Source organism: Eurypyga helias, unplaced genomic scaffold (assembly GCF_000690775.1).
Source record: "Eurypyga helias isolate BGI_N326 unplaced genomic scaffold, ASM69077v1 scaffold15345, whole genome shotgun sequence".
Lineage (NCBI taxonomy): Eukaryota > Metazoa > Chordata > Aves > Eurypygiformes > Eurypygidae > Eurypyga > Eurypyga helias.
In genome coordinates, this window is record NW_010252399.1 from 1 (window position 1) to 26,162 (window position 26,162).

General features: G+C 45.5%; 1 protein-coding gene across 1 annotated transcript; it reads right to left on the bottom strand.

The window, feature by feature from the left end:
• Window positions 1-4: 4 nt before the first annotated feature.
• Window positions 5-24,928, bottom strand: EXT1 (exostosin glycosyltransferase 1; the record flags this gene model as incomplete). Its single annotated transcript, XM_010152373.1, has 10 exons — window positions 5-163; window positions 2,600-2,771; window positions 3,763-3,923; window positions 7,622-7,711; window positions 10,674-10,769; window positions 11,496-11,614; window positions 12,905-13,037; window positions 18,006-18,125; window positions 22,058-22,165; window positions 24,835-24,928. Coding segments are annotated over 10 exons (1,252 nt in total), but the record flags the coding sequence as incomplete, so codon positions are not given.
• Window positions 24,929-26,162: the final 1,234 nt, after the last annotated feature.

Here is a 26,162-nt window from a genome sequence, read left to right on the forward strand (position 1 = left end):
ACTTCTTCCTCAGGATGGAGACCTGGTCTTTAAAGAGGACAGGGTCGAGCCTCATCTGAGAGTGGATCAGCGGCATATAGCCAAACCAGCTGGCGAAAGTGTTCATGCAGCTCTGCCGCTGGGCAAAGTGGTCGGGGTCGGCCCAGCGTGAGGCCCGGGACGTCTGTGTGGAGAGGAGAGCAGAAATCAGGTGTCGTCCATGACGCGACAAAACGGCAGGAAAAAGCGGGCACCGTGGCCGGGCTGACGCCATGCTGCAGAGGGGTTTCTAACCAGGGCAAGGACACCCTGCCCGCAGCGGGAGCCAGTCATAGTGAGCCGGCCAGCCCTGACTCTCAAAACAGCGCTGAGGGCAGGGCAGCGCGGTGACCTGAGTTCGACCAGGAACATGACACCCACGAGCAGGCCTCAAAGCCTGCCAGCACACTACTTCACCCCATCTCTCGCTCTTTGCTTTTTTAAACCTTCAAGCTATTTCAGAGCTAGAACAAGTCCTTGAAAACCACCAGGGAAGACAAGAAGGCCATGGCTTTCCACTGGAAGTGCACATCCCACAGCCAGCTGTTGCCCAACGCCTTCAGCCACGGGAGGAAAACACGCAGTAGTTATCAGGGTTTCTCAGGTCAAAAATGCATTTTTGCAGTCCAGATCTGCAGAAATTTATACACGAGTATTTTCAACCAGCTTGTAACTGAGCTCAGAGGAAGTCCTTATGTGCTTGGCATTACTTGTGCATGTAGACGTCCTGTGTGCAAAAGCAGGGTGCTTCCAGGAATCCCACTGGCCGAGGTCAGTGCTGTCTTACAGACAGATAAAATTAACTGAAGTTCCAAATTAGATCACGCTAAACTCTGAGAAAAGACCACAGGTTGCATATGTGCAAAATTGTGTGACCTGATTTTCCAAAGCTCAGGGCAGCTCTAATTCCCACGAAAGTCCACTGAAGTTCAGCACTTCTAGAAAAATAAGGCCTTAACAGCTCTGAGGCAGTTAAACTACGAGTATAAACATAACAAAACTGTTAAGAACAATTATGAATGCTGAGAGCCAAAGTTTTGTTTTGTGCCACTTCTCATGCATCTCTCCATAGCACTTGTGTATCCACTATACTTTAAAAACAAATATAAATTCATAAATTCAAAGTGTGTTAATTAAAATGCAAAGAAACTGATAAAGTCAGGGACTTGCCAAATGAATGTAGTATCGGACTTGATCTTTGTCCAAGGCCTGTCCATTTTAGCTCAAGTGGTACGTTATAATGTGCATTGATTACACACTTTTGATCCTACGGAGCCACCAAAGAGCAAGCAAAAGCTTGTTGCTAGAGGATTATAGGACACATTCTGGCCATTAACAGTGAATTTCCATATGACTATTAATCTGTGTCACAACACTGAGGTTATGTTAATTTTTTATTTGTCTTTCAAGGAATTATGAACATGGCCCATTACATTTCCCAAAGCTGCAAGAACAACTTGTCTCTAGGAGAGAGTTATAGTTCATGGCTGACTCAAGTCACCTGCACTATAAAAAGAAAAATGAATGTTCAGCCTTTGCCAAACAGCCCTGTGGAGAGGTGAAGCTCAGACCAGAAGCAACAGGTATGTTCTGGATGGCACGTTCTTGTTCACAGAAGGTCTCCTGGGTACCCAGAGGAGGCAGGACTGCTGAATGCTACCTATACTTCAGCTGAAAGTGCAGTGGCGTACAGAAAGGGACTCTACAGACTGGCACGGTCAAGCCCCAGTCAAAGATCCAGGTAATGCTAATAAAAAAAAAAGTGAGGGGAAAATGAGGCCCCTTTTTTTCTCCTGCTCCCCAGTAACCATGTTTGCAGTGCAATCACAGGCTCCATGGCAGCAGAGTTTGGAAGTTATTTAGGACTTGCAGGTCTTGCAGGACTTGTTATTCCTCCCATTACTCACTCACACAGTGCCCCTGAGGTTACCATGTATCCCTGTTACTAGAAGGTATATCCATTTCTGCAATGACAGAGTGCTTATCCAGTAGCTGGAAGAGGATCTAAGGCAAGCATTTCGTGGCTTCTAGTGAGTGATGGCATCACGGTGAGATAAAATGTTCCTCGTGGGAAAAAACACTGGAATATCACAAATTAACTCTGTTGTGACAGCCCGATGTCAGTGCTTGAATCACAGTATATATTTTAAAATAGCGCAGGGACGGCCCGGTACATTATATTCATTAATAATAAATAAAAATAGAAATCCTTTCTAGAATTTACTTCTGCTTCGAGCATCCCATGACTAGGTCTTAGGTTTAGAATATTTAATTAGAAAACTGGAGTTTAACTGAAATTTGGTCACCATAATGATCAGTTCCATGAATTTGGGATCATCATGAATAAGACTGTGTGAGGAAACTATGAAGAGATGCTGTCATCTACAGTAGATGTTTGCCGTTTGTCCCTTTGGATTTTCTTTCATTATAATAAGCATATCTAAAGTATATTTACAGTTCTGTTAAACTAAAAACTGCAAAAAACCAGACAGAATTGTATCACTCCGTAAACCTAACCTAGAATTCAAACCGTTGTATTATGAACACATCCCAGCTGCTAAAACATGCTGTGGATACATACCTGTCCCATCATAGTCTCCTTATACTGTTTTTTCTGTGTTACTTTGATTGGAGGCAATTTTGTCACGGCTGACACCAAAAAATTCATTAGAATGTCCTCACAATTGGCCAGTTGGTCCACCATATTCTTCAGGCTGGCAGGCAGGTAATGTGTGTACAGGTAGTGATAGTATCTGGAAACCAACAGCAGTGTTAATACAAGTCACTGGGCTTCCAGGGACTACAAACCCCAGGAAATTTCTGTCTCAGTTGAGACACAAGTTTTGCAGTCAGCTCTGGATATACCACTTCCTTTCTTCAGTCCTGTCCTCCAACAAGTAGGGACAACCAATCAGTATCTCATCAAGACAGTAAACCGTGCTAACAGAGAAACAAAACACTGTTTTGTGACTGGGTTGAAAGAAATAATGCAGACCTAAGAATCAAGATAATGGAGGAGTAGCAAAGAGAGCACCACATTGCTATAATGTGATAGACAACACTGATGAGTTCGTCCTCCGCCTCGTCTTTCAAAACTGAGCAGTTGGAGAGAACTCTATGAAACTGGCCTGCTACTGTCCCGATTGCTGAAACTGTTCTCCTTCAGGCCTACACCATCCCCTACGGCCTGTCTTCTCCTTTGCAGGGATGCGGATTAGGCGCTCCAGAATTTGTTGACTTTCTCCTAAAATCTAGAGAGACGTTTGGTCTCCCGGAGTCCTAACATCAGGGGTTTTCTCCAACATGCTGCAACACGCTGACCTGCGAAGTGCCCACGGGACGACACCTCCAGAGCAGCCAGAAGACTGCAGTCTGCAGCTGTCAGCCAGCACATACCCAGAGCTGGTCTGGAAGTAACCTCCTTTCTGCTGTGCTACAGGCCATTCAGCCAAGCAGCTTAATGAATTCGGGAACTCTTTGAAGTGTGTAATTCCTGACGTTAAAAAGAGCAGTCCGACTGCCTTAAAATACAAGTGACTTCAAAGAGACCCAACAAGCACAATAATGATTACCAGATCCCCAGAGCTAAACCAAGAACTTAAATTATTACCCCATAAAAAGTAGACCCATTTATTATCTTTCCAGTTTTTCCCCTCCCCAGAAGAATGTTCTTCACCCCCCTCGCCCCCTCCGTACTATTTTGCTTTATACAGAAGGAGGACAGCAGATGCTCCGGGTTCTTACTTGTGGTAAATAGCAGCTCCTGTCAATACCATGGAATAGTCATTAGTCCATTTGGAGGTGTACCCCCACCGCTCCTTAGTGTTGTCCCAGAAGTGACTGCGAGCAGGGTACCCCACAATCCTCTCTGGAAAACTCTGCCAAACTGTAAAGGCAAAATCCACCTGCAGACAAAGGCACAGGGCAAATGAATACCGAAATTGCTTCCACAAATGTCAACAAAACAAAATATTACCTTGCCACTAATTCGTAATCCAAAATCTTGGAACTGTTGCAAAACATTAATTCTATGTATTCATCAGTAAATTAAACTGACTGCTTGACATTTTGCCCTATAATTATGCACATTCTAATGGTTCCTGTTAAAGGGAGTCTAGAGCATTACAGCATTACATTAACATTTTCAAGCTTGCCCTTTACATATCAAACCTTTTCAAGTTACAGAAAGAATGGGTGTAGGTGCATGTATTTATACTTAGGTGCCATACAGAGTGGTAATAGCTGTGTGGTAAACGGAACCTTTGGCACATCTTGGTGCATCTCACCTACCATTTCAGTACTGTCAACACAAAGCCTGGAAAATCAGGAGTCAAACACCTTAAATTATAAGGGTGGCTCAGCGAGATTAAAACAGGCAATCAATGCAGAGTCCTTTTATATTTTCCATCCATTCTGAGCCTCTGAGGACCATGCAGGTCATACTGTTAAGACTGCCTATATGACCAAGAGGGTTAAACATATAGCTTAATAAAGAGGAAGACAAGATTTCCATGTAGTTAAATGGCTTTAGAAACCTATACTTTAAGAAAATGCTTGATACTGTATGACCCAGAAGATGTCAAATGCTGCCAACAGTGGTGGTTTTTTTTTTCTTTGTGTAATTTTATTGTCTTGCTGTAACTATTTTAGTAACTAAAATCTCTGAGAACTGGGAAAGTGACAGGACATTGCTACCCCAGGATCCCGCCAACCAAATCCTGGTGACACTAGGAAAGGGGTGATTGGGGTAGTTTGCATAAGGCTCAGCGCTAGATCTGGAAGGAGTCTGACAAAAATACATATGGAAAGATTTTTATCACTGTGAAGTTGGTTGGAAGTCCCTTCACTTCAACTGAGGTTTTGGATATCAAGCTAGACTGAAAGTTTAAAAAGAGTTACAGACAATTCTAACTGTACCAGTCAAACCCAAGCAAACAAGGGGTTTGTTTCTGCACTGCACACCAAGTTCCCAAGAGTGCCGGAGGGCCCTAAAACTTTGCTCAAAACTGCTTGAAAACCCTTCCAAGAACGCAGCCAAAGTCAAGGGTGTAGAGGTTAGGTAAAGAATAGCTGCTCTGCGAATAGTCACATTTGCGTGATTACTGTCAGACTTCTCTCATTTACAAGTGTTTTTGTAAAACAGAAGAGTCGCACATGTCCTGGAACACAGAGTTAGGGACCGGTTATTTTCTTTTAAGTTGTTTCAAGGAATCTGAGGCCAACTAGAAAGACAATGTGCACAAACCAGTTACCGTTGTGATGGTTCTGATCTCATCCAAATCAATACCACATGAAAGAACCAAAGGGCTTTTTTTCCCTGTAAAGGCCTTTCTCATAAAACGTGACATCTGTTTTCTTTAGACAAGTCTGAGAATCTCAAACTTAAATAAATAATAAAGCAGCTGCACTCAGTGCCCTCACTTGCGCTTTCAAGTATCTGTCCTTGTACCACTGAGACACACCAAAGCAACCACCCTAAAAGAAAACTTCCTTTATTAAAAAACCCCAGTCCTCATCCTATATGATCTTCAGCAGCATTACTGCTCAGATGATCATCAGGAAACGCCAACCAGGCTGCCAGTCTCTTCTACCCCCGTACGACGTCTGACCCACGCTGCTTTCTCCTTGCTTCCTATGCAGACGCCCTCTGCGCACGTGACGCAGCTCCTCGCCCAAGACCAATTGTGTTGTGAACGGAAAACCTTTGCTACGCTGGAGCCGGAGAGAGTGGAGGATGTGCCTGGTGATTGCTCCTCCCAACGGGAACATGATCGCGTCTGACCATGTTCCTAAATTGCCTTCTCTGGGCCCTGAAGCTTTGCCACAACTACCGTGAGCAGCCAGTTCCAAGGGAAGTTTCACACCACGTACTTCATGTCAGTGTTTCAACCTTCTGTTTCTTTGTGTAAGCTATACGACGGGAGCAGTGAAGCAATAAAGGCCCCAGTTCTTCACAGAAAACCACCAAAGGAAGCTGCTGACCCTGGCACCGGCACGCTGAAGCTGCCAGGCGGACTGTAGCGAGAGCTGGCCAGCTGGTTCTCTCTGCAGCGTGGGGGCCATGGGGCTTGTGGAGCCAATACCCACTGTGCAAGCATGCAAGATCGGCTGCAAGCTGCTCACAGGAGGGAAGAAGCCACAAAGAAATGTGTATGTTGTCTCACAACAACAAATATTTGCGTTTCTGAATGTTTACGGTAAAACATGGCCAAGCTGAATGAGAAACACTATTTATTTCATATGTGTTCCAGAAGCCTGAATGACTCCAAAGTTTGGATGATGACTAAATACCAGCCAAAACAAAACAAAGCCCCAAATCCTCATGGAATCCACAGGCTGGACTGCTGTAAATACCACCTCAGTGCAATGAAGTCCCTGAGTGGTCCTACCACGGCCCCAGGGCAGCTGCGACAGGACCCTTCACCCTGAGCAAAAACGCGCTTAGGAACTCCAGCCCTAGGATAAATGCCTTTTAGTGGTTTTTTTCAGCTGTGCAGGGCTTTGAACACAAGTGCTTTGGCAGCAGCCGCATTCTTCCTCATCTAGCAGAAACTACCAAGGTGTAGCCTTGGTATCAAACAGGTTCAACGCCAACTGCTTCTTCCATCCGTGCAGCAGAAGAGGAGGACTACTGTGGCTTCTCCTGAAGCAATCTAACCACAGCACAACAAATCCGTAGTGGGGAGAAGAGCAGTTGCGGTCTCATCCATTTAGAACAACTTTGGTGATGTTTCAGGGTACATAGCAGTGACAGGTGACTAATGTTAGGCATTTCTTCACTGACATATACGCAGTAGCAGCATCAGTGAAAGATCCCCATCACTGATAAAAAAGTATTTCTATGAAGGTGAAGTCGGGAGAAGGGAATGGCCATGAACATGGGGAAAAAAAGGGGAAACCAAAAGAAAATCGAGTTTTTCAAGCTATTCCCTGGCCATCATTAATAATGTATTTCCCAAATATTGCACTCTATATAAACTGTCATCAGTTTCCCCTGTGGTTCTCAGGAAGAGGTTCCAGAAATCAATACTCATCCCAGTTGTAAAAATTGGTTTTCTACAGTATTTTTCTTTTCTTAGCGCTATCTTGCTCTTGGCACAAACACTCTAACACCTAAACTAGCAAAGATCTCCAATTTTATGGGGCGACACAATGGTGAAAGCATTCCTCACTGAAATCCCGCGTTAGGGTGGCAGCGCTGTCTTTCAGAGCGACAGCAGTCCCCTGCTGCTGACACCCCTTCCCTCCCCACCTACACCCTATGGATAATGTGGGGGGGAGAAAGCTACCTCAGAAAAGTGAGAACAGAGTATTCAAGCTGACTGCTCTTGGCTGCCTACACCCGCCTGCAGCTATGTTACTAAAATAATAAAGAACGGAAGGACCATATGCTAATAGTGAGCCAATTAACCAGGGCGCAAAGCTCCTCTGATGGCAGGCAGTGGCAGGGTTGCTGAAACGAGCGCAGCGCGCTGAATCTGAGGAGCATAGCAGGGAATCTTGTAACGTTTGCTCACTGGCAAAGCCAAGAGAAGAGCCTTTCTGCTGTGCTCAGGATGAGCCCAGGAGCCAAGCAGACTCCCGAGACGACCGAGACCCTTACCTCAGTGGTTGAAAGCACGGTGTCCTCATCCAGACTTAGCACTGCATCGGTCACTATGTTGTCGTAGGGGAGGAAGCGACTGCTCATAACCTGTGGGTATCCGAGGCAGGAAGGAGAGGAAAAAAAAAACACGTGAAGGACTCATTTCCAATGGAAGTACTCCATTTCATCCCTCACTCTTATTTCCTCTTCTCTGAGGCATATTGCATATCTCTGATGGAAAGGACCCTTCAGCTCAAGAGTGAAACTGTCATTTTCGTCACCCCAGCACTCAGCCTACACCTTCCACCTGAGGAGTAATTTCTGAACAGACCTCCCTCTCCGGAGCAGGCTGCTCTCCTTTTTTGCAATGGCCCATGCTGAGAATTAGATGTACCTCCAGCTTCTTTAGAGAGGACATTTCCCCTGGTAGCTAGGACTGTCCCTCTGCCCTCCTACGGGGTGTGAGGTTGAAAGATAATGAACGCAGAGAAGGACTGTGCAGCATTTGTAAGGTTACACTGCCGGGAAGCCGAGCAGCCCAGGCCAGGTGTGAAGGATGTTATGCTGCTGGATGGTTCCCCTGTAAGGCGGTACGGCTCAATCTCTGTGCACTGCTATTGTATCCACCGGGAGCTGCTGCCAAATGGGGCAACACTCTCCACCAGAAAAGGGGAAAATGGAAAAAACATGAATATCAGTTGAGCTTCACCTGCATCAAAAATTATATTGGTATTGTAGCATTTTAAAAAGTCATATTCTTAAGTGACGTAACTATATGTATGTATAATCTACATGCAGAATAAGCTTTTAAAAACTATGGCAGGACAGTTCGCAGAACAATAGGAAATAGATGGGAAAGTGGTATCAAAAGGATAACAGCAAGAAATGAGAATCCATATCGTTTCTTTAGCAGACTAATTAGCACCTTTGAGAACTAATGAATAGTAACAAGGATACAACACTATTTGTTTCCCGCATTTGCTAGGAAAAATATCCTGGCTAGTTAATAGATCTCTCTTCCAATTTATTATGTCAAGAAAACACTGCAAAAATCAGGCCAAATAAGAGGAAATCACTGTATGGAAACCGAGACGCGGAGAAGTTGTACCCATCCCTCATAATGAACAGAGTCAGTTTTGCGTCCCCTGCAGCCTGTTTGGAGGCAAGTCCGAGTCTATGCCTCGATGCAGAGAAAGCCCTGACTCTAAAAGCAGGGGGTTCACAGTGTCTGCCTGGAGAGCATCCCTCCATTGCTACAATGGCCTCGGCCCAGGGAGGCGGTGGCTGTGAGGAAGAGGTGATCTGGCAGGCATCGATGGTCTTCCTTTGCTTATGCAAAGGCAAAGCAGAGCAAGCAGCTGGCAGGAGACCAGTGTTCTCACCCCAGCTCTTTTACAGACCACGTAGAATTGTCCAATAGTATCATAGAATCACAGAATGGTTTGGGTTGGCAGGGACCTTGAAGATCATCTAGTTCCAATCCCCCTGCTATGGGCAGGGACCCCTTCCACTAGACCAGGTTGCTCAAAGCCTCATCCAGCCTGGCCTTGAAGACATCCAGGGATGGGGCATCCACAGCTTCTCTGGGAAACCTGTTCCAGTGCTTCACCACCCAAACAGTAAAACAGTTGGGATGACCCACAAGTTTCTGTTTTTTCTGTGTAGTTAAAGCTCCCTTTTGTCCAACAGGTGTGATGATGTATCTTGATTTCATGGGGAAGAGTGAAGGTTAGGTACAGGCAGACCCCTGTGATCACCTGCACAGAGTAACTGTGCCTGCCAGTACACTGCAGTTAAGTCTGAGGAGGCAAAGCAGTTCCTTTGTGCAACCTTTGAATTGCACTGCTCTGGCTCTGCAAGCTTTGTCCAAACAAACAGCTTTTCCACGCAAGAAGCCATTTGGCATACGTTGGGATATTAGAGGGAAAAGACTATCCACTATAAACACACCTTTGTGTACTCAGGAGACTCACGTGTAATCTAAACAGTGCCTGAGCCAATTTCTACAAACACTGTAGAAATGGTCAGAGATTTTCCCTTCGATCTCACCTCTGCAAGTGCTCCAAAAAGAGAGGAAAAAAAAAAACCCCACAACATTCAAAAGACTCAGAAATCACTACAGCCTTTCTTGGCCCTGCAGCAACAATCCTGATACTGTTTACATGGCTAGCTAAGGCAAGAGCCGTTAGCTGCCAACCCTGCAGGGCGCTCGCCTCCCCCTTGTTAAGGTGACTGGGGGAAAAGACCCGAGACAGGATGGTAAATTCAGAATCGGACTGTACAGCCAACGCAACTGAACATTCCCTTTGCAGAGCTCAAGAGCCAGCTGATCAGGACTGCAGAAGGGACCAGCCCAAATCTGTCTCCATCAGAAACTAGAAGACTTGCTTCCTTCAGGCCTGCATTTGGAAACGGATCATCCACTTCAGCGTGGATTTTAAAAAAAAGGCTCTCTTCTCATCTGGGTGGTGTCTGTTTCGATTTTGTGGAAGTGCAAGCAAACAAGTGTATTTGCATAGCGAGAGACGCCACGGTGGCTTTGTTCCCAGGCAAGTGTCCCTTGTCCCTTCTGGTTTTTTTGGTGGTGGCATCCCACCACTGGCAGCAGTACTACAAGGCCATGAGAGAAGGTACTTTTCAAAGGCACATTAACACCATTCATTCTCGTCTTTTCCTCTGCTTTTGAGTCCACAGCTGACCCCCGAGCCTTGCACCTGACTGCTCACTCAGTTAATCCAGCTGCATCACTACTTTCAGGCACCTGCAGAGAGACGGAAATCTCCAGAGATGGGGTCAGCACTACCTACTCTCGGGGCCATGTTTCAAAACTGGGTCCCACCTGTGAATCTCAGATTCACGGCATTAATTGTCATGCTGATGTTTCTGAGAGCATGGGGCCTCAGGCATGAAACACAAAATCTGTGACCAAGCTGGTACAAGGGGCCAAGGAATAGAAAGGAGCTGTAACACCGTTGGGAACTACAAAGCTTTCATTAAAGCAGCTGGAAAAATAAATTCTGGTCCCACTGGAGAATATATGAAATCTTTCAGGATTTTTCTCTCCACTTACCTTGTTCTCTCCTTCAATGACTATGACAGGCACAGAAGTGGCAGGCCAGCGGTGTTTGGCTGGGAGGGGTTTATCACAATTCCATAAAACAATGATCTGAAAGAGAATATTGGACCATGATCAGAGACACCTTTGTGGCAAGGCAGTCCAAACACCAAGGACTCAGATCTCCATACAGAAAAGTGAAATTCAAGTCAGGGACTTCAAAATCAAAACCAATGATACAAATCTGTATAAAAAGAACACTTCCTATTGCAATGTCACCCATCCTGACTGTTTACAGTGTAGGTCCTCCAAACAAATATAGGCTGGACGGGAACTCAGGAAGTCTCTACCTAGGCCAGGTCGCATGGATGTCACTGATTTACTTCGGCGCTCATTGAAGGCCAAACTACTTGTGACAGTCCCCTAAAAGAGGATGCTCCTACTGAACTCCCCAGGGCTTCTGTTAGAGAAGCCAAAATCCTAGCACTGTGGAGACTAGGAGCCACAGGAGGAGGAAGGAAGTTCACATAGGGAGACACAGACATCCTTTCACCATTTGCATCACACACAATCCTGATCTTTAAAGTGCAGTCATCATTTCACCTGCCTCATGAAAGAAATGGGTTGGATTACTGTCTCTATTCCACTCCCACTATACTCAGAACTTTTGTTTCCCATACACGTGGGTCACACAGTGGAAATCCCAGAGGAAAAAACCATCAGAATTGAAACAGGAGTTTGAAACTGGACTGAGAAGATCTGAAGTCAGTAGGCCCTTCACTCCTGGCATAGCAGTTTTGTCTCCAATGTGACTGGCAGTCAAACAGCGCTGCTTACCTGTGCACAGTACTGGGACTTGGCAACAGCAACCAGGAGTTTCAGCACAGGCTGAGATTGGGAAACCAGGGGAGTTACTGCGTGGATAACGGCAGTGAATGTGGAAAGAGGCTTCAGACCTGAAGTGAAGAGATAGGTGTTCAGTGAAGACAAAATTGCCCTGGTTAGTTAGTTAGATGGAAAAATAATCTGCACTTAATGCAAATCTTGCCATGTTTTTTTATGCCATCTCCTTTTGTCTCGGATACTAGGATACCAGATGCCTCAGCGGAGATTACACTTCCCTTTAACTCCCACACCCTCTGAAATCCATGGCTCCAGCGCAATTACTGCCTTTTCTTACTCACTATTTGCACAGATGTCCTGCAATCTCTCTCCTTCATCCAGTTTGTCTCACAGATAATACTGACCTCTGGTTTGTCCAACCAAATGTCTTTCTGGACTTTGGCTCTGTCTACAGATTATCTCCACAACCTCCTTCCAGAAGCTTGTTCCGTTTCCTCAGTGCCATTACAGCCTCAGTCAGATTTTTGCTATTTCTGGGCCGATCCCCCTCCACATGCATCTTCAATTACCTCCTGAGCTAATAATTCTGCTTGCATCCTTGCCTTCCATCCTGATATTTTTGTCTCACTATGATTTCCTTTTCCGTCTGAAATAACAGATCCTACTGGCGCCCTCCCTTCATTACTGCTCTCAATCTTATCTAAATTCATCTGTGCAGGGTCATAGTCGTTTCTCATCAGACTTCCCACAGAAACCTTCTCACTCTTTAACGTGGCAACTGTGAATTTTTAGCAGGTGAGCAGTACAGATCCACACAAGTGGGATGGCACAGGCTGAGCCAAAAGTAGCAGCAGTCTGGTAAGCAGGATCACTTCAGCCTGCAGGCACAGTCCCCTGCAGAACTCATCATTTAAGCTCTGCTTCAGCAAGGAGTCATGAACCTAAGTTCTATTCATTCCTCCTAGTGGGATGCGTCTGTAGACACACAGTATGGAGAATAAATCTGTACCAACTATGCACTCCAACAACAAGTGTCATGGGTAAATTACCACTTTTCCAATTTGCCAAGCACAAATAAACAAAGAAAGCAAAAAGCTATTCCTCTTATGTCCCCTCAGGCCATGAATGGGTCAGCAACCCAGGCATTAATTACTGGCAACTGAAAAGTATGAAGGGACATAGATTTTTTTAAAAAACAATCTTTGGAAGCAAGAGGCACATGATGCATATTGATGAGTCAGAGACATTCCAGTCTACAGTGGGCAGGGAAGATTGAGAAAGGATAAACGAAAGGCATCATTAACTAGAAATGAATGGTAAGTCACTTGGCTCATGCTGCTCAAGGATCCAAATTTCCACTAGAAATTCCAAATACCATTAGATTATAGCAAGGATTCACTCACCGAGATTAGCATAGTAGTAAGGAAAATCTCCCAGATATGAGGAATACTGTGGCAGTACAAATAACCCTCCAGGATGTTTGTTCCATATTAAGCTGTTACGTGATATGTGCTTAAATATTCTGTCCTGAATAATCTGGAAAACAAGAGTGGCAATGATTTTTAAAGAGACAATAATAGTCACGGGTAGAAGCTTCAGGGACTCCAGCTGACTGGAATCATCAACCATCTTCCAAAAAGCTGAGGCACGCAAATCACTAGACATTCCTGCCTAATCTCTCTGAAAATGACACAGAACCTGCACACTTTGACACCACTTCAGCAGCTCAGGTTTTGTTTCATAGGTTTCAGAGCACCTCATTAGTCTCTCTGGACACGGGGACCTTGCAATTCATTGCAGTTTTTATTTCAAGTCAAATATTTTGTCTATTAGAGTATCTCAGCAGTCGTAAGCCTGATTAGTTCACTGTCAGTCCTACTACCCAGAACTCACAGGAGATAATTAGGTGAGGATGGCATTACAAAGCTAGGTATTATTTGCAGATAATGCGAGCATTCAAAACCACAAAGACTTTCAGCAAATCAGGCTGCACTAATTATTCACTTTTGCTTAATTATAAAGGGATATTAGCATTCAGATACATTACTTATTCCTCATCTCAGTTCTGTAACAGTTCCTTGCTGGCTGAAACAGAAGATCTTTTGGCAACTACTGTCTGTCTCTGTAAAGGCCACACGGATTCCTAGATTTTTAAGGTCAGAACAGATTCCTAGGTCATCTACTTTATCATCCAGAATACCCCACGCCACAAAAAAAAGATACAAGGCTGTACAATTAATATGTATTTAGAAAACTAATTAGTTACTTCACATCAGATGCCTGTATGCAAGAACCATAGCGATTCTTACACCGATGGGAGCTTTTTCAAACTCGCTGCAAAGGCACGGTCAGACTCAGCAGTGGGAAGCTGTAACCGGACAAATTCAGCCTCAAATAAGATGCAACTTTCTAAGCACACTCGGCTGCTGGGCCACACGTTCCTACGGATTTGCCTCCCTGCCCACCAGCATCAGAGGTTGGCAGGTCTGGAGACGGGACATCGCAAAGCGCAGTGAGGTGGTGAAGAAAGGATTTTCCCCTAAGTCGGCTAAGGAGGATTGCCTTGCCTCCTCCTGCAGCTCACTTCTGCCGTCACCTCGGGAGGTCCCACCTCACCAGCAGTTCCTGCGCTGCACAGGGCTCCAGTGCCAGGAACACGTTGGTTCTCCTGGACTGACATCCCTGGCCTTAACAGAGGCCTATCTGGGTGAAACTCTATGGCTCTGAAGTTGGACTAAATCTGATCCCTCATCACGCATTCTGGCCTTAAAATCTATGGAACTAAAGAAGTTATATACCCACAGCATAGGAAAACCAAAAGCAAGCAGAGAGAGCCAACACAAGCTGAACAAAAGCAGCTGCTGGAGTATAAACAAGCTAAAATCTCTGTAAGTGGCTGAGCTCAAGGACATTTGGTCAATACAGAGCATGAGTAAGTGTTGCCACAAGCAGTGGTTTTCCTAGAATTTTTGATTGCTGTGACAAAAAGACATTAAAACACCATTTACATTGTGCTAGACAATCTACTGCTGGTGGCAATGTACGTACTGTAAACTGGGGCAAATGTTAGGTGTTTGCATGCTTGTCTGAATTTTGCCTACAGCCAACTACCATAGCTAATACGCAGTAATTCGCTCACACGAGTAAGTTAATTTGACATTTTGTTTTTTGGTCTTGGAATAACAGATTTAGGACAAGAGCATATCTGTGTATTTCTGTTTGGAAAGTTAAGCGTGTCGGTTGTCAGACCTCCTGTGTGGTAGTGGGGAGAGGAAAAAGACGACTGCTGTTTCTCCAGCTGCACTAAACAAAGGTAGAACCTAGAAAGTACATATTTTCGAGTGTTTACCACGAAGCCTAAATATTACAGCTCCTTCCTCCTGCCTTTTCAGAAGTGGGGCAAGATCAGATTTTTAGAAGCCTGCGAATTTACACGGTCAGGAGGTTTTCACAGACGGCTTCCCACCGCGCTGGTAGCCGACAAGGCCGCAGGGGAAACACACGGCTCGCGTTCAACGCCTCCGGGGCGCACCCGGAGCGAGGGCAGCTCTGCACGGAGCAGGCCCGGTGCCACCCAGCACACGCAGCCTTCGCTGCGCAGTGGGCAGGCACATCTCACCGGCGTTCCGCACCGGGCCGGGGAGCTGCCCCCGGCCATTTATCACAGTTAACGAACGGAAGATTAATTTATCACACTCCTACGTAAGAAACATAGCTGTCTGTCATGACAGAGAGGAGAAAAGACAACTTGGCAGAAAGAGAACAGAAAAGTGTGAAAAAAGGTAACACGGAGGACCAATCAATTAAAATGCAGAGTGTATAGCGGTACACATATTGCAGAGACAGACAGCAGCTACACGGCCTCTCCAATGATGAGGCATGACAGGAAGTTTAATAAGAGAAGGAAGGGGTTAGGATCTCCGGCGAGATCTCCCTTTTCTTTTTGGAATTCATTAATAGTCCAATACTTTTGTCTCCCTCATCCTCACACTTCAAAAAGTTCACATACTGCCTTAATTACTGCTGCTTCTCAACGTGCCCCGGCCAAGCGTCAAACATTTCTCCTCTGTACTTTGTGTCGTCCCTCTCCCCTCCTCTTCCCAAGCGGAGGACTGAGCACACCGCTCAGGGATTTAAGGATGTTCTGGGTGTGTTTTCAGAGAAGACCAAGCTGAAAAAGTACAGATACACTGGAGCGAGCGCCTGGACGGCGTTTGCAGCGGTCTACTGCTGCGCTGCCGGCGCTCCCACTCTCCAGCCTGCAGCACACACTCACAAGCACCTTCTCCTAACCCACCCCACGTCCACAGCACCGGGCAGACCCTCTGTGCCTGCAATACGGGATTGCATGCCAAATGATTCAGACCTCTTATTTTGGGCTATGAGCTGTTTGCCTTAGGCCACCAAATGCTGTGAGAAGATCAAGGACCTTAGCATGTGACTTGATGTTTCCAAGGGTGTCGAGGACAAAGGGCAGAGGAGAGTTGTGATGTCCTTGCAGAGATCTGAGTTTGTGAAGACCTTTTCTGTACTGATATCCTACACATGGGCATGCACCGGCACTGCAGTTAGCAGGCAAGTGATTATCCTGATGATATCTAGTATCATCAGAGCTCTCTGACACAACAGTGTTACAACAGAAGATGGATAAGAGCCACCAGAAAAAAATAATCCTGCTAGGAATTTACTTCCAGGCATCAGATTTTAAGAAGACAATATACTGCTTGCAGATTTCGGACATCAAAAATTACCCTCGACTGCTTTATTCCTTTCCCAAGGAAAGTTAACTCAGGACTTCACTAAGTTGAAATGTGAAATGAGTATCTATCTCTTCATAAGAACAGAATCCCTCTTAGCTGTCTCAAAAAATCTGAGAATCCTGAATTAAAAAATAAACAAAAACCCCCTCAAACCAAAACCACCCTCGCAAACAAATGAAAAAACCCAGAACATAACTGCAACACCAGGCATAAATTACTTGGTTTCATTAAATTAAACCTTCCAGGAAGATTTTTGTTTTCACTTTAGTTTTTCCCCTCCCAGCGGAAACTCCAGCTTGCTGGCTGCCCAGCTGCTTCAGCTTTATTACGGGTTTTGCTGTCCCCTGGGCACGACCACACGGGACAACATGTTCCAGGGCAGCACTGAAAGACGCATCTGTGAGCGCTGGAGCCGGATGCGATGGACGCCCAGGCCGTGGGGGCTGCAGGTTATGGCCCCCCCAGAGCAGCCCCAGCACCAGCAGGAGGGGCAGCGAGGAGCGTCATGGGCCCCTCTCCTTTCAGCAATCCCTAACGGTAACAGGGTGCATGCGGGGAAGGGGTGGATGACACAAGGCACCCTAGTAGTCCCTAGGAGTACTTCCGTAAGGGTAAATCAGGCCGCAAGCACTGGCACATGGTCTCCCCACTTTGTGAGTCTGATCCTGGCGTGGGCTGTGATAATTATCACTACCTCATCAGTGCTTACAGCGAGTTTGAGGATGCAAGGCAGTTCCCAACAGGCAGCACAGATGAAGACATGCTCTTCCAAGGGCGAGGAGAGTGCTGCGAGGCTAGCTATGCCAGGGGCTCTGAAAATGTTCCCTGGCTGGTTTTCTTCTCTAGCACGGAAAAACCTAAGGGACTGTCTTGCAGCAGCTGGAGGTAGATCAGCCATGGGCAACCTGTACTGCAGGCAGCGGCACTCATTTGCAGTTTTCAGGGGAAAGCAGGCACAGCGGGAAATGTGGAGCTTTACGGATGCAATTGCAGAAGCATTAGCATAAGACAAATGCATTAGCACCTACAAAGTGAGCCACTTTCGGTGGTAAAAGTGTGTCAAAAATTTATGTGCAAAATTGCGAAACACTTAGAAGAGAAACCTGCTTTTGAAATGGCAGCCTGGGCCCTACTTCTGAAGCGCCTTTCATCTCTCCTCTGTCTCTGAATTCAGAAAGGATTCTCTCCACATTCGAGATCATCTGTCTCCCTGTTTAATAGCAGTCTAATTATGATTATTTATTAATATTTTATACGGAGGATCAGGCCTTTCCCTTATCCTGTGCGTGAAGATAAGACACAGTGATTTACAAACCCTTCCTTTTCCTCGAGCCAGAACCAACAGCCCCGTCACAAGGCATCAGAATGTTAAGGAATGGTCAGGAGGAGCTCTATAGTAATGTATTTTCCAATATGAATTCCAGAAAGGTTTCTTCAAGAAACACGTTCACTCCCAATGACAAGGATAGCGATTCATAAGCTTTGCGAAAGCAAGATCACGCATGACAACTTTTCCATGCGTTGGGTAGCTCCCATTTTTCACAGCGTCAGTTTTCTAATGTGGATTCTGGTAACGAAGAAAGTATTTCCTTAAGGGAGAAAACTTATCAAGATGCCGAGCTTTTTTCCCAGTGACCAATGTTGTGTCATGAAAACCAAGGTCTGACGCTGGCTGAGAACAGGAGCAGCTGGACAGGTACGGAAACCTCATTGCTCAGCAAGGTCCCAGACAATTTTTACTTACCTCTAGTGTAGTCAATACAATCTTCTCAACTGAAGAAAAATAAGCCTCCCACAAGAACTGTGTCTGCTGTCTAAGTGCTAGGATTTTATCCTGATGGATAGACCTGATTGTAGAAGGAATCTGTAATACAAGATGTAACGTAGTCAGAAGTTTCAGAAAACAACGCAATCTCATCAAATTAACATGCTGCTGAGAAGCCCTCTCCTCTATTAGCAAGCTGCACAGCTTCAGCACTCCTGGCCGACAGAGACGCCTGTGTCAACAGTTAAAGCCTTGATGTAAAACGAATGAGACACAACCCTTTCTAACCTTTGGTACTGAATATATGATTATTTTTTTTAATCTGCTTTCTTCTCACTTTCGGTTATTTTACAGTAACAAAAGCTCCCCCATCCCCAGCGCTGAGTGTGGCACAGTAAGGAGCTCCTCCATGCACCCCTCACGCGCAAAGCTTTTCACGGGCTAGTATTCTAACAGACTAGTACCTGCAGGTCTGGAGAGTCCAGCAATAATCCCCACTCTCAAAGTTTATTAAAGGGACCTGGAATTGCATTTACTGCAGCATGGCACCACTAAGTGCCCTAAGGAAAACGTAGCAACATCTTAAGTAAGACTCCTCTTTTTGGGAGCCTGTGGATCAAATTGCATTTTACTAATTACTATGGATGGAAGGAATAATGTCTCCCACAACACCTGTTACTCACCAGGGAAAACACTGCTTATTTTTTCCCCTTTCCATTAAATGAACACATTAATTCTGGTATAAGTCGCCTTACAAATAAAACCCAAATTGTCCTGCTGCAATGCTCTGCCATTAAAACTGCTCACTCGATCAGAGGGGGCGGGCTTCACTTCTACATCTCTCCCCTTCCCCACATCCCCTCTTCAACACTGGAGAGAAATTAATGTATGTATGTGCCATTCTCTAACTTAGGACACTGGCCAAGGCCTCCAGCACACCAGTTTGACATGCAAACTGACATTATCAAGGGGATTTAACTGCAGATTGCTTCAGTTCATAGAATCACAGAATGGTTTGGGTTGGAAGGGACCTTAAAGACCATCTAGTCCCACCCCCCCTGCCATGGGCAGGGACCCCTTCCACTAGACCAGGTTGCTCAAAGCCTCATCCAGCCTGGCCTTGAACACTTCCAGGGATGGGGCATCCACAGCTTCTCTGGGCAACCTGTGCCAGTACCTCACCACCCTCTCCGTGAAGAACTTCTTCAATTACAAAAGCTACTCACAGCATCAGAAAGCCATCTAGGATATGTTGCTGATTTGTGTTCATTTTCTCTAGGAATGGAAGGTTGTGCTTTTGCACCTACTGTTTTTTGTGATTTCCAATTTGGCCACCTTGTTCTCAGACACTTATTTCTCATAAATCCTTTACCTAAATTGTTAGTTATAAAAAGTGTAATCCTGGGCTGGGTGTTTCTTTTCGTACCTCCCACCTTATTCTCGTTTACTTGCACCCCACCACATCTCACCTGTGCCTGACCAAAACACACTTTGCTTATTCCTAAAATATTCTGAGAGGTGGCATTGATCATATTTGCTTCCACATGCTCCCGAATCAAATGATTTCACATTTTCCTGAAGAAAATATGAGATTTTAAGAATTTGCATGTAAAAAATTTCCTCGTGAATCGGTAAATCCTTCACTGCATGGTTTGCATCTGGACACTGTGTCCAAAAGGACCATGTCTCCGCAAGGTGCAGTGTCAGGTGGCTCAGTCTCTACCCCTAAGCTCTTTGTCTCTCAGACCTTCACCTTAGAGACACTGCTAACCAGCATACAGAATTTGAGCTTATGAGAGAGTTAGCACTACAGCAAGGTGGAACAGAAGGAAATGATCAGACTGTCAATGATGGTACTATATGCTCCTTTGCTCTAGGCCTCTCCGGTAAAATACAGGTCTTTAGGTACAATATTCCCTGCAAAACTAGTATGAAGGCTAGAAGCTACACACATGTATTAGTACATGTTTTTCGAACTGATCACACCACTATTTGTGATTTGATGCAGTAAGTAACTTCATCAAATTTCATTTTCTGGGATAAATATTCTTTATTTTATTACTTTTCCAGTAAGTTCCAATAAGCAGGGGGATAATGAACATTACCTGTACTGGCTGTACACAGATGTGTACTAACTGCACGCGGGATCATTATCAGCAACAAACATAAGATCAAAGTCACTTCACAGCGGTGATGCAACATTTTCTCTATAAACATTTCATTGCATTCTGTGCAACCTTGCGTGTGTGTGCCTACACGCGTGAGCAACAAATAAAATCAATACTCATTCCCAACTACGCCTTTTGAAAGGGAAGGCTGCTCCGGCTGTGGAGGTTACTGCAAGAGGTTAGGAGTTTAGAGACCACACCGTGCTTGCGAGTGTCTGCAAGCACCGTGCCAAGGTCAGAAACAAGCCTTGGTGCCTGCTCCATTACAACAGCTGGAAAGAAAAACCAGAGCTCCCATTTTAACTGCATTTGCCTGTTAGGTATTAATCTACTTGTCCAGAAAGACAGGTGGGGAAAATGATGTATTAATACTAATCTGGCAGGATTACACCGGAATTATTAGAACGGGATGACATCTTAATAAAAGGTTATTTCAGTAGTAAGTTGAAGGAAGGAAAATACCACCCTGCAAAAATAAATGCAGAAAGGCTGGATTAAGCTCTCCCGGTGCTATGATGAGGAGAATATGCAAATAAAAACATCCGAGCTGCTCTCAAACAGGAAATGAAAAACTGTAACACAACAAAAACATTTCCCAGAGCAGACATTCAGGCCCTCTGCCAGCTCTTTAAAAACACTGTTAATAACGGTGCAGTAGCTGTTCAATATGGAAGCAGCTGTGAGGAGAACGAATGGCATGGTACCGGAAAGCACGAAGATCAGCAAATTATTATTATTTAAAGAGAGAAATAATTGCGCTCAGAAAAACGTTCTGTCCGCAGAAGTAAAAATCAAATGGCCCTTTTATATCCGCAGCTTGTATCACGTTAAGGAGAACAGGCAGCTCTTTGCAAGGCTTGCTAGGCCAGCTCTTCACAAATATTTACTTCTTCAGATGAGTAACTAGGCATCTAACAAGATTTTCAAAGGTACTTCATTTTTGGGGTGCGAAGACACGTGTACCTTTGAAGGCTTCTCTCCATGGATGACAGTAGCTTATCACTTTGGAAATGAGTGAAATTCAACCATTAAAAAACTCCCAAAACCTCTTAGTGGCTACTCCAGATGTTGTGGATCTCATCTTTATGCTGGGCAATGGAATTTTATCAAATGCTACCTTGCAGAAACCAATTTTTCAAGAACTTTTCCTTCCGTCAGCTTCTTGGCATACTTTACAGAATATATTTAGGCTGTAAAACCCACCAGGGAAACAGAAAAAATAAATCTAGTGAATTTAAAACCGAAGTAGATGCTGAAGGTAGCAGAGAATTTCTAACCTCTCAGCCTGCTTTTGTTCCATGATCTCAAGGGGATTAACAACAGTGACACAATCACTGCTTCAGAAAGCAATGTTACATGGGACAGACATCAGAAAAGGAACAGATCCTGCTTCTCACCACACTGTTGGATGGTGAGAGAATACCTGCTTTCCTGAGGAGGCCCTTCAGAACCTGCCAGCCAGACACACAGCGCTGGTGGGGCTCCTGAGGATGAACCGTTGCTGAAGGGCTGGAGCAGAACCTGCCTTCACGTGTTTTCTCTCTCACCACAGCTCTCCTGGTCCAGGACAGCTCTGCCTCAGCGAGGCACCCAGGTGCTCCACACCACAAGAGATTTCATATTCTTAGGAAAAAGAGAAGAGGCTTCTGCACTTAAGAATGTGGCCTGGTGGCTGCAGTGACCTTCAGGTCAAGAAATGAATGATGTCATATTAAATGAGTTCATAGCCGGTGTGACACAGACAATCCCTTCATGATAAAAACTCTTTTACAGCCCTGACCTTTTGGATTCATCTTCCCCGTCCATTTGGATGGCGGCAGTAATAATGAACTGATCTGCTGAAGGCTGCTGTCTTTTTCTTACCTGTAATAACAATCTCTCATCGCCTATGACGGCAGCTTGGTTCCAATCAATCACTTCCGAGAAGGGCAACTCCCATCCGTTGCTGAGCATAACTGGGACGCAGGCAGCCTGCAGGCACAAGAGGCATTGCAGTTGTTAGCGGGTACCCCATGATTAGGGCGTGAGGTTCGGGGACGGTCAGGCTTTGCGGTGTGCACCAACACCATGAGCGCCGTTTTCTGCACAAGCTCAGGAGAGGCAACGCGGCAAAGAATTCCAGAAGCCAGAGGCCACAGGAGAGCAGCCCCCTTGCTTATGGTTTTCCATTTTGCACTTGCTCGTACTCCTGGAAAGGTGGGTTTTGCATGGCGACTGGCATTTGAAATCTGGGGCTCACGCTGCCAGACGAGGGCAAAACTGGTAAACTGTTGCAGATGTAACCGGGGAGAATTTAATACAAAATGATGGCCTCCCTCGCTGCTTTGTGAACCACTCAGCAGGGAGCCAACTCCCTCAATTTTTATAACATGTTGCAAGACAACCCTACAGAAAATATAGATCACATTTAATTCCAGAGCACTTCTTCCACAAAGGAGGAGCGAATTCCCTATCCTGTTTGATATCAACTCCCCAAACAGAGACAACTGCACAAACACAACTCATCTGTCACCACCTGCCTACAAAAATAAGAATCGTTTTCTGTTTTAAAACAAACAAAAAGCACACACATTTAGGATCTATCTCATACCAGAATGTTCTGTCCAAATTATTTAATCTTTTATGAGTTGTGCAAGTTCCTCTGCACAAACAGCAAGTTTGTGAATATTCAGCAAACAAGTGATCATCACTACGTTCTGGTCAGCCGGATCACAACCTAAGATCCAAACCAAAAATCTGCTGATGTGATGAAAGAGCCTATTACCAGCGGATCTGCATCGGGCCTGTGCTCTGGTTCAGTTTCTTAAGCTTAAGCGTGCTGAATTTGGTCCAGACCTCCCCATACCTCCCAGAAGATGGTATGAAGGGGAACCTTCCAGACTTGTACCTTCCTTGGTAACATGTATTGCACTTGGATTGGTAAAGTCCCTGCATTACAGTGGTGCTTATAATGTGTAAAGAACTGTGATTTTCTGCAAAGAAATGACATTAGTGCATGAAAAAAGCCAACCAGAAAACACTTAGCAATGCGTTTTCATGTTTAAAACATTCCACTAATGTGGATTATGTCTTTTAACATGCCCTGGAGCCAGACAGAAATTGGGAATTCATCATAATTGGTGAATACTGCTGCTAGCCTGCTAGGAAAATCCTCAGCGCCCGAACCAGAGCCTCCAAGTTCTGTACAGTGAGGTACGCTCCTGCTTCCTTCATCTAACAGGAGCTGCATGACTTGTGGCCCAGATGAGAGGAGAGCTGGGCAGTGCTCTTCAGGAGGATCTGACGTGACTCATCATCCCAAAGAAGCCAGTCCCACTCCCTCCTCCAAAGAGGCTGGAGAGGGAACAGCACTTTGCAGGCTATTAACCTTCTCCTGGGTAGGAGCAAAGAAGGAATTGACAGTCCAGAACTCGGATTTCAAATGTGACAGTAGGTGTGGGGTTCAGGGGTTAAACCTAAGTGTCCAGAGTTTTTGGGATGCTTTTGGGTGTCCAAGAAACCCAACAAAGGCTGGCAGACATGACACAGGATCTACTGGATACCTTCTGGAGAAGCAGCAGAAAGCCAGAAGGGTACCCCTGGGCTTCTAAAATGACATTATACACCCACACTTAAGTACCCGAATCCTGCCTTGCACTGTGGCAAATAATACTCTAACAGAGGCTGGGACATTTTGTGGTTGATAAAGAAAAGTGATGTGGTATTATTCATTAACAACTTTACTGCCAATGCTGGGACTCTTCCCAAAAGGCAAAAGAGCACCCGGAGGCAGGACTCTGTACGTCCTCATTTGCCATCTCACCAACCCCAAGAAGCACCTCACCCTCCCCTTCCCTCCACTCCAGCCTCCATGGAAATCCAGCTGCCAGTCCTGGAGGGGAGCTGCGGCCTCTCCCAAGATGCTCTGTATGGCTGACTGAAGATCCAGGACCCCAGGGCTGAGCTGATGCTTGCCAAAAAAGAGGTCACGCTGGCTGCAGCCAGAGCTAGGTCAGTGTCAGGCTCGATCACTGTGCTGCCAACCCCGCTGCTGCAGTGACTCAGGAGCCCCTTCGCATGGCCAACAGCAAGAAAGGGAGGCCACCAACCAGCACGCTCTGAAAAGGTGAAGGGGATTCAGGCACTGTCCCAAACATGCTGTGAGCTCCCTGAAATCCGTCTACATCCACCCTGATGTGAAGCTTCTGTCTGGGGCTTTATAACCTCCAGACCACCTTCAGCACGTTCAGCCAGCACTGCCTCAAGACAGGCAGTGAGTGCATAAGCAGGCCTGTTTTGGCGAAGTGAAAACAAAACACAACTTTTGCTGCCCCGGGGCTCACTTGTAGAGGCCAGTGTCTCCCACGGGAAGTCTCACAGCTTGATAAAATACTACTCTAAACCGGTCCAACCTCTGAGCCTCACCACACCCAGGGAAACCCTCTTCCTGGAGGTAAGGCAATTCAACCTTCTGATGAGCTCAGTGCTCAGCCCCTCCTGGGAAGAAGCTGCCAATTGCTCCAGAAGCATGAATAGAGGCTTTCGCAAAGTGGATTACTGTCCACCAGGGAAATGAAACACATTTCCCTCCTCCCCACCTCCTTGCTATTGCACGCTGAATTGCAGCCGGCGTAGCCGATGCTTTAAGCGGCAGCTCTTACCTGCAAGGCTTCCAGAAACCTGAAAGAGCCAAGCCTGCGGCCACGGGGAACCAGACAGAAAGTGGCATTGTGCAGCATTTCACGGTAATCATACCTAACAAGAACAGGGGAGAAAAGAGAAAATTCAATTAGCGGTGAGTCCTAGAGTAACTGGGCGTGAAAATGCAAACAGCTGTTGAAACACATCTGGATAAAATCATCCCCGACCAAGACTGCTCACCACCAGGTTAACTCGCTCCCCCCGTGCATGTGTGTCAGCCTTCTCCCGGGCTCCTTTCTGTTCATCCTCAGGAGCAACCACCGGGGGAGAGAGCTGGGGAGAGCAGTAATGGAGCTGAGCTGAGGAAATAATTTTGCCTTTGCAACAATCAGCCATCTCCACATAAAGAGGCACGAGTTCTTACCACAAACTGGTATTAAAGATTCGATACCCAAAGGATTGTTGCAGACCCTGATTTCTATCCAGACTTAGTCAAAGTCATGCACAACTCTCTTCTTTTCTGCACAAGAGGTTTGTACAAAGCAAAAAATACTCAAACCACGCCAAAGAAATCTTCCCTTATCAAGCTGGCACTAAAAAAGGGACAGGGGGTTACAATGACTCACTTGGTGGTTATTGTCAAGTGTGGTGCGAGGGATAAACTGCCAAATTTTGGCAATTAAACACATAGCTGCAATGACCCCTGCTCCTGCAAATTAAACCTTTAAGTGCTTAGAGAAACTCCTCGGTTTTTTTTCCAATTCCATCAATCACCTCAAAACCATCCCCAAAAACACACATCAAATCCTAACAATTTCCAGCCTGTCATTAGCTAACTGTACTGCTGGCAAAACCAATGGAACTGCGAGCGGCGTCGACCTCGTCTGAGACAAAAGGAACCAGATTAAACACCCTCCGTTCTCCAGAGTGTCCTGGACTCTGCAGATGGGTGACACTCTGACATAACTTGTGGCACTGAAATTTTCTAACACTAATAATCTAATTTAACTGCAGTCTCCAGGCAGAGCAATTTTTTTGGTATGTGTGTATCTGTGTACGTATATACATACGTATATGATTATATATTATATATCTAAAAGTCCGGATCTACGTTTGTATTTTCACACAGGCCAGACAGATGGGAGCAAGCCAATTTTCAATTATAAGCTCCCTCTTTAGGAAGAGACATCTTGCAAAGGCCCATTTGCTTAAACAAGCGTGTATAGCTAATTTGCACAAGAAAAGGTCACTGTGAATGGATTAAGATTATCTCCACTGAGAGTAAAATAAAAACCCTCCTTGCATTAATTAAAACTACAAAACAGACTTCAAAGTACTTTTTTTTTTA